This window comes from Centroberyx gerrardi, chromosome 10 (genome assembly GCF_048128805.1).
Source record: "Centroberyx gerrardi isolate f3 chromosome 10, fCenGer3.hap1.cur.20231027, whole genome shotgun sequence".
In the NCBI taxonomy this organism is placed as follows: Eukaryota; Metazoa; Chordata; class Actinopteri; order Beryciformes; family Berycidae; genus Centroberyx; species Centroberyx gerrardi.
In genome coordinates, this window is record NC_136006.1 from 1,823,901 (window position 1) to 1,831,945 (window position 8,045).

At 49.9% G+C, this 8,045-nt stretch overlaps 1 protein-coding gene and 1 long non-coding RNA gene across 2 annotated transcripts; both read left to right on the forward strand.

Moving 5' to 3' along the window:
* Positions 1-364: 364 nt before the first annotated feature.
* Positions 365-922, forward strand: LOC139913037 (uncharacterized). The gene is made up of 3 exons (XR_011784689.2): positions 365-603; positions 639-815; positions 846-922. It is a non-coding gene; the product is annotated as an uncharacterized LOC139913037 (long non-coding RNA).
* A 5,680-nt stretch (positions 923-6,602) lies between these two features.
* Positions 6,603-7,814, forward strand: LOC139931502 (trace amine-associated receptor 13c-like). Its single transcript, XM_078286208.1, has 2 exons — positions 6,603-6,778; positions 6,995-7,814. Exons 1-2 carry the CDS (start codon positions 6,603-6,605, stop codon positions 7,812-7,814), a joined length of 996 nt encoding a protein of 331 aa, XP_078142334.1.
* Positions 7,815-8,045: the final 231 nt, after the last annotated feature.

Sequence of the window (8,045 nt, forward strand, 5' to 3'; positions counted from 1 at the left end):
CCCTGGGGATTTGGCAGTCCTGGGGGAAGTCATTCTACCAATGCAAGTTGGGAGCAGAGTTACCAATGTGAACTTCATCATGGCCGACACAGCCGAGAGCACTGAGGTTATCCTGGGGCACCCCTTCCTGCGGCAGGCACGTGCCCACTTGGACTATGGTCGCCGAGAGATAACCCTCTTCGGCAAAAAAGTACCTCGGTTTAAACCCAGCCATCAACCCGAGGTGCACATTGTCAGGGTGGCCCGGACAACAGTGTTGGAGGCGGGATGTGAGTATGTAGTGCCTGGCACCGCCCGCCTCCACCATGCTGCTGATGGAGACCTGATGTTGAGCCCAACCAAAGGTTTCATCACTTGCCAGCACCATAGCTCCTGCATCACATCGCTAGCTTGTCTGGGAAGCTAAGCAGGTCTGGCTGTGGTTAGTCCTTGGATGGGAGGCCACCTGGTGCTGGAAGTGGTGTTGGAGGACCAGTAGGAGGTGCTCTTCCCTCTGGTCTCATGAATCATATCCCCAATGCCCCAGGGCAGAGACAGGGACTCTGTCCTGTGAGTGAGCCCCATCCTTCGGATGAGACGTTAAACCGAGGTCCTGACTCTGTGGTCAGTAAAGATCCCATCGGCACTCATTGCAAGAGTAGGGGTGTAACCCCAGTGCCCTGGCAAAAATTCCCAAACAGGCCTTCCTTCCATCATGGCCACCTAATCATCCCTCGTTACCTAATTGGCTCTTTCAGTCCTCTACTCTCCACTGAGATAGCTGATGTGTGGCGAGCGTTCTGGCGCAAACTGGCTGCCGTGCATCACCCAGGTGGGTGCCACACACCGGTGGTGGATGAGTTGAGTCCCCCCGCCCCCGATATGTGAAGCGCTTTGAGTGCCTTGAAAAGCGCTATATAAATGTAATCAATTATTATTATTATTATCATCGAGAAGCACCATGTCCTAGTGTTGCAGACGCAGCAATCCACCAACATCGCCATCAGAATCTTCAACCCTGGTGCTGCATCTGTCACCTTGAAGAGAGGGGCCATAGCCGGGGTTCTTCAGCCAGCAAAGGCGTTGGGGAAGGTGGGGCTCCAGCCACCAAGGGCCCCAGCGGCGCCTGAGCCTATTAACCCTGTCTCTGCTTCTGTACCCAGCCACCTGCAGGTCCTGTACACTGAGAGCTGCACTAGCCTGTCCGAGGATGACCGTGGTAGGCTGGTCCACCTGCTACAGTCCTACAGTGACGTCTTTTCTACGGGGCCCACTGACCTTGGCTGCACTAGCCTGGTGCAGCACGATATCCTGATCACCCCAGGGCCACCTGTGAAACAGCCACCGCGCAGAATGGCCAGAGACAAACAGACTGCAGCTGACCAGCAGGTGCAGCAGAGCCTGGAGACCGGTGTAGCCCAACCCAGCAACAGCAGCTGGGCTGCACCGATCGTAATGGTAAGGAAGAAAGATCAGAGCCGGCGGCTGTGTGTGGATTACAGGCCCTTAAATGAACAGACTATTAAGGATGCCTATCCCCTGCCACGCATCCAGGACACCCTGGACACACTCTCCACCGCCAAGTACTTCAGCACACTGGACTTAACATCAGGGTACTGGCAGGTGGAAATGACATCGAGGGCCCGCAAAGCCGTTGCTTTTTGTACCCGGAAAGGACTATTTGAGTTGAACGTGATGCCTTTTTGGACTCTGTAATGCGCCGGCCACGTTCCAAAGGCTCATGGATCGTGTCCTGGCTGGGTTGCAGTGGGAGACGTGCTTGGTGTATCTCGACGACATTATAGTCGTGGGGCGGGATGGCACCGAAATGTTGGAGCAGCTCAGCCAAGTGTTCGCCAGACTACGCAAAGCTAACCTGAAGCTGAAACCTTCCAAGTGCTGCCTGTTCCGGGAGCAAGTGGCTTACCTGGGGCACATCGTCTCCGCCAAAGGTGTCGCCACCGACCCTCAAAAGGTTCAAAAGGTGATCGAGTGGCCCACACCCCAAAACATCTCAGAGGTGCGCCAATTCATCGGGCTGGCTTCGTATTACCGACGTTTTGTGGAAGATTTTGCCACAGTGGCCAAGCCGCTCCATGAACTCACCAAAAAGTATGCACGCTTTAACTGGACAGACGAATGCCAGGAGGCATTCGAGGGACTGAAAAGTCGGCTGACATCAGCACCTGTTCTAGGCTATCCCCTTGACAGTGGCGAGTTATTCCTTGACACCGACGCCAGTGACTGGGAAATCGGAGCAGTCCTCTCTCAAGTGCAAGGGGGCGAGGAGAGGGTTCTAGCCTACGGGAGCAGGATATTGTCAGCTACTGAGCAAAACTACTGCACCATCAGATGAGAGCTTCTGGCGGCAGTGGAATTCACCTCCCATTTCAGACAGTACCTGCTAGGGAGATCATTCACCATCCGGACCAACCACAGCAGCCTGCGCTGGTTGACCAGGATGAGGGAGCCAGAGGGCTAGCTTGCCCGCTGGCTTGAGAAACTGGCAGAGTATGACTTCCAGGTGCTCCATCGTCCAGGGAGACACCACCAAAGTGCGGACGCACTCTCTAGGAGACCCTGCCGGAAGTTGTATCCATGTACGGTGCCAGCGCCCAACCTCAGTGACCAGCGTCAGCACAAGGGGGTGCAGTGCAACCTGGCCGACAGTCCAGCTGAAGGGGTTGCCATGGTATCTCCTACAGAGCGACCTCCAGTGGGGGTAGTTGAGCCCGATGGCCGCTATGGGGGCAGCCCAGCAGCTGAGCCAGAGTTTCCTCTGGTGAGGGTAGTGAACACTTCCAGTGACGACAGCTGTGATTGTGCTCTGTCCCATCCAAGCATCCACAAGGTGAATGAATCACCCCACACTAATCTGTTCTGTGGCTGGACCCAAGAGCAGTTGAACAGCACCCAAGTGACTGACCCAGACATAGCACCAGTGAGGAAGTGGATGGACGAAGGGAGAGGCCGGCCGCCATGGGCTGACATAGCACCCTGCAGTCCTGCCACCAAAGCCTACTGGGCGCAGTGGAAAAGGCTCTAGCAGAAAGATGGAGTCTTGCTGAGGAAATTTTACTGCACCGAAGGGAAAATGTTCTACCCACAGATCCTGCTGCCCCACATGTACCGCACCTCCGTGATGGAACAGATGCATGATGGCCCAGTGGGTGGCCACTTCGGGGTGGAGAGGACCCTTGCACGCCTTAAGACCAGATGCTATTGGTACAACATGAAGGGCGATGTCACCTTGTGGTGCCACACCTGCACCAGTTGTGCTGCAAAGGCTCGCCCTAAGAAAACCCCTCCAGCTGCTATGGGCACAGTGCGAGTCGGCGCCCCCATGGAAAGGATCGCAGTCGACCTAATGGGACCACTAAACGAGACGGAGAGGCACAACCACTTCATACTAGTGGTACAGGACTACTTCAGCAAATGGGTGGAAGCCTACCCAGTTCCAAACGAGCAGGCATCGACAGTGGCTGAAGAGATTGCCTCTGAGTGGGTGTGTAGGTACGGAGCCCCACAGTGCCTGCACAGTGACCAGGGCACCAACTTCGAATCAGCCGTGTTTCAGGGAATGTGTGAACTGCTGGGAATTGAAAAGACACGGACCACCCCATTTCACCCCCAGTCGGACGGCCAAGTGGAGCGCTTTAATGCCACCCTACAGAAGATCTTGGCTACCATGGCTGAGCAGTGCCACTGGGACTGGGATGTGATGATCCCATATGCAGTCATGGCGTATCGTGCAACCAAACACAGCTCCACAGGCCTGACACCCAACATGATGCTCTTTGGGCGAGAAATAACTGAGCCAGTTGACCTGGTTGCTGGTTTGCCACCTGACATTGGCAATGTTAACACCCCTCCACATTATGTCATGCAGCTCAGAGAACGGCTGGAGCTCTCTCACCAGTTGGCACGGGAGGCTCTTGGAAAATCTGTTGAGCGTGCCAAACGCCAGTATGACAAGAACATTTGCTGAGTCCAACATAGAGTCGGCGATGCAGTATGGTACCTGATTAAAGGCGCCAAGAGAGTGAAAAATAAAGTACGAACATTCTTACCTTCATATGAGGGTCCCTACTTCATCGTGGGCCTGCTGGACGACTTGGTCTACCGGATTCAAAAGGGGCCGAGGACAAAGGCCAAAGTAGTTCATCATGACAAGCTCAAGCCTTACTATTCGAGGACCCCGCTGGACAATGGCTGGGTCTTCCAAGACGCAGACACATGGGCACCAGTGGAGGTGCCACCCCCTCTGCCAGACCTCAGCTCTTCTGCCCCAGACATCGGTCCCCTCAACCTGTGGGACACTCCATCAGAGACTGAGGATCCTGCTGTGGAGGCCCTCCCGGGTCTCTACTCTTCACCACCAGCTTCACCAGGCAGCAGCCAGCTTCCTGACAGCCCTGCTCAGCCTCAACTGGATGAGGCTGGGACCCAGCATCCTGCCGGGGGACAAGCCTGTTGTCCTCTTTTGAACTCCACACCTCTACGAAAACCCCGGAGGGTCCGTAGAGCACCGGACATGTTTGGTGACTGGGTTTGTCACTGAACACAACAGAAAGAAGAACTTAACCTGAGTCAGGGTGTAGGCGGATCGCTGCCCTCCTCAGAGAGAGAAAAAAAAAAAAAAAAGTTCCAGGACTGTAATATTCCAAGTTGTATTTGGACTGTTGTGTGAAGGTTGAGATGTATACTGTTTTATATCTTAGGGGCCTACTTTAGTTAGTTAGCTGTTAGTAACGAATAATCTGGCTACTATTGGGCTGCATACTATTGTTTTGACACCTTGTGCATGTTAAGTAACTGTCAAGCTTTCAGTAGGTATGTGAGTAAACAAAAAGAAAAGGGAAAATTTAATTTGTTTAACTGAAAGGATTACCCTGTTTTTGCTCCTTTAGAGTCAGATATCTAAGAGTAATGTCACACGAGATTTGAGTTACTGTAAGTGGTTTAATTAACAGTATTACCCTCTTCAGTATGTGTATGGATGTTATGTTATGTACACTTGGTTACATTTATGTAAGAAGGATATGAAGTATGCTTTCATGGACATTTTATGGACATTGCCCCTTTACCTTAAGTTGCTTTCCACTGAGAAGGACCCATTCAAGGACTGTGGGGACAAGGGTTATCATGGGGAATGTTTTAGTATAATAATGTTCTCATGTTTTCCTTCGTAAAGTGTAACAATGCTGTGATGTTAAGGGTTTAATCATCATCCAGAGTGGGGGTAGTGTTACCGGCCCAGCCTTTTCCTTTAAGGACGGCAGCCATGTGGGTAACCTGTGTAGGTGTGACGTAGTTCATCTGGTGTTATGTGCAAAAATGAAGAGTACCTGTATGTTATCGCAACATATGCTACAGGTAGTAAGTTATGGTAGCCAGTGTAAAAGTGTCCAGATAAGCTCAGGTTGCAGGGTAACAGTGTTAAAAGGCCGTGAATTGTGTTCGCTGCTGCAGAGGAAATAAAGTTCTTGTTTCTGAACGCCACCTCGATGTCTCGCTACCATCCTTCATCAGCAGAGTTGGTCCGGACCACTAAGGCTAGTTACCAGCTACGAGCCAGGCTAATAACCTACATTAGTCTAAAGAGACCAGTGCGCTCCCAACTACAGTTTGGGGCCCACAATTCTGGAAGAGGTAACATGTGATTACATTGCTATGCATAGAGCTACGTCACACAAACTGAAATGGCTCTGCTGAAAGTGCTTCACTCGGACCTAACGTTACCGTTTAGTCTGTATTGTACCTAGCTTTTCTCCCTAGCACCAATATTTAGCACCGGCATTGAATTTTGTGGATGCGTATCTGCCAGGAATTAAACTCAGGTCTCCCGTTTCCGAGTCTGTAGTCTAACTCCCTGCGGCCCACGTGACCCATAAATTGGTGAACAGAGCAACCGACTGACCAACCGTCCGACCGACAAGACCATCCGTAGAGCTCCTGCTGTCACGGGGCTAAAAGTGGTCAGAGTGAGTGCTCTTCCTGGATAGTTCAACAGAGAGAAGCCTCTGTGACCGGGTATCATTGCGGAACACAACTGTGACTTTTCACTCTCAGACAAAAATTTGGGGATTCTGGTTCTGTGTGAATTTGAGGATTTGCCAGCCACTGTTAAAAAAGTAAGTTTCCCGTCCTTCATTAGACAGGCCAGTGCTGCATTCAGTTGACCATTCATTGATATTGTTTTGGTTATAGGTATTGTTCTCCTCCTCCTTCCACCAGTCCCTGGCATATCAATGTAAAAGTTAACAGACAAAACTACTTTACCACCATGAATTAAGCTACCAACACAGTCAACAGTGACTGTTATTGTACATGAGATTGGGAAGAGAGGAGGGAGGGAGAGGTGAGGAAGAAGAGAGAAAGGGAAGATGAGAGTGAAGATAGAGATGAAGAGGGTAATTGCAGAAAGCAATAGAGGGAAGGAGGGTCAAAGGACATAATTCTGTGCTATAGAGAGAAAAACAGATGCAGAGAAAGAGAGAGAGCAAGAGCAAGGGAACAGGGGTGGGGGGGTTGAGGGTGTGGATAAATCATCTGTATGATAGAGAGCTTTGGTCAGAAAGCTGCCAGACCTCAGCAGCTTCTCCTCTCCTCCTCTCTCTCTGATGATGGAGACCCTGGAAGGAGGTGAACTCTGCTTTCCACAGCTCCTCAACACTTCCTGCAGGAAGCAGATGCATCCTCTCTCGGAGGCCATGCTCCTCTACATTCTGCTGTCCTCCATCTCTCTGCTCACCGTGTCTCTCAACCTGCTGGTCATCATCTCCATCTCCCACTACAGGCAGTCATATAAAGATTTAGGCTTTTGCATACATTAAGGAATTTTGATAATGCTTTTAATATACTATATATAGTATAGTATACTATGTAATACTATTATTACTATTACAACTAATGGCAACATTACGTGTGAGACTGCCATAACAACTATTAATGAAATTCTCCCACTATTACTGCTACTGATAATATGTTCAATGATGATATTCTCCCACTCCAGGCAGCTCCACACCCCCACCAACCTCCTCCTCCTCTCCCTGGCTGTCTCAGACCTCCTTGTGGGCCTCCTGCTGATGCCGGTTGAAATCCTCCGTATACAGTCCTGCTGGTTTCTGGGGGACTTCATGTGTGTTCTCATTTGCTATGCTTCCTTTATTCTTACCTCTGCCTCAGTAGGAAACATGGTGCTCATATCAGTCGACCGCTATGTGGCTATTTGTGACCCTCTGTGTTACCCCACCAAAATCACTCAGAGAAGAGTTAAATTCTCTGTTACTCTGTGTTGGGTCTGTTCTGCTTTCTACAACTGTTTGATTTTAAATGATTTCCTGAAACAACCAGACAGGTATAATTCCTGCTATGGAGAGTGTGTGGTTGGACTGAATTACATCACAGGAGCTGTTGACCTTGTTGTGACCTTTATTGGTGCCATTACTGTCATCATAGTTCTGTATATGAGAGTATTTGTGGTGGCTGTGTCTCAGGCTCGTGCCATGCGATCCCACATTGTGGCTGTCACACTCCAGCGTTCAGTGACTGTAACTGCTAAGAAATCTGAGAGGAAAGCAGCCAGGACTCTTGGTATTGTCATAGTTGTTTTTCTAACGTGTTTCTGTCCATATTACTATCCCTCTCTTGCAGGCCAGGATACCTCAATCGGTGCTTCATATTCAACCTTTGGGTCCTGGCTGCTTTATTGTAATTCCTGTCTAAACCCTGTGATCTATGCCTTTTTCTATCCGTGGTTTAGAAAAGCTATTAAACTCACTGTTACACTTCACATACTGCAGCCTGACTCCTGTGAGGCCAACATACTGTAGAGAGACTGTGGAGTGACTGACATGAAACCTTTTCTATGAAGTTAATGAAATGTTATGAGTCAATGAAATCAAACGACTAAACACAAGCTTGGACAGACACAAGAAAATATACTTTGGTAAAACACAGCGAATTTGTAAACATATTACTACTATAGGGCGATGTATATATATTACAACATATTAATTATTTATTCTGTGTAAATCAGATGAGCTGAAATATGTTTTGTAAAG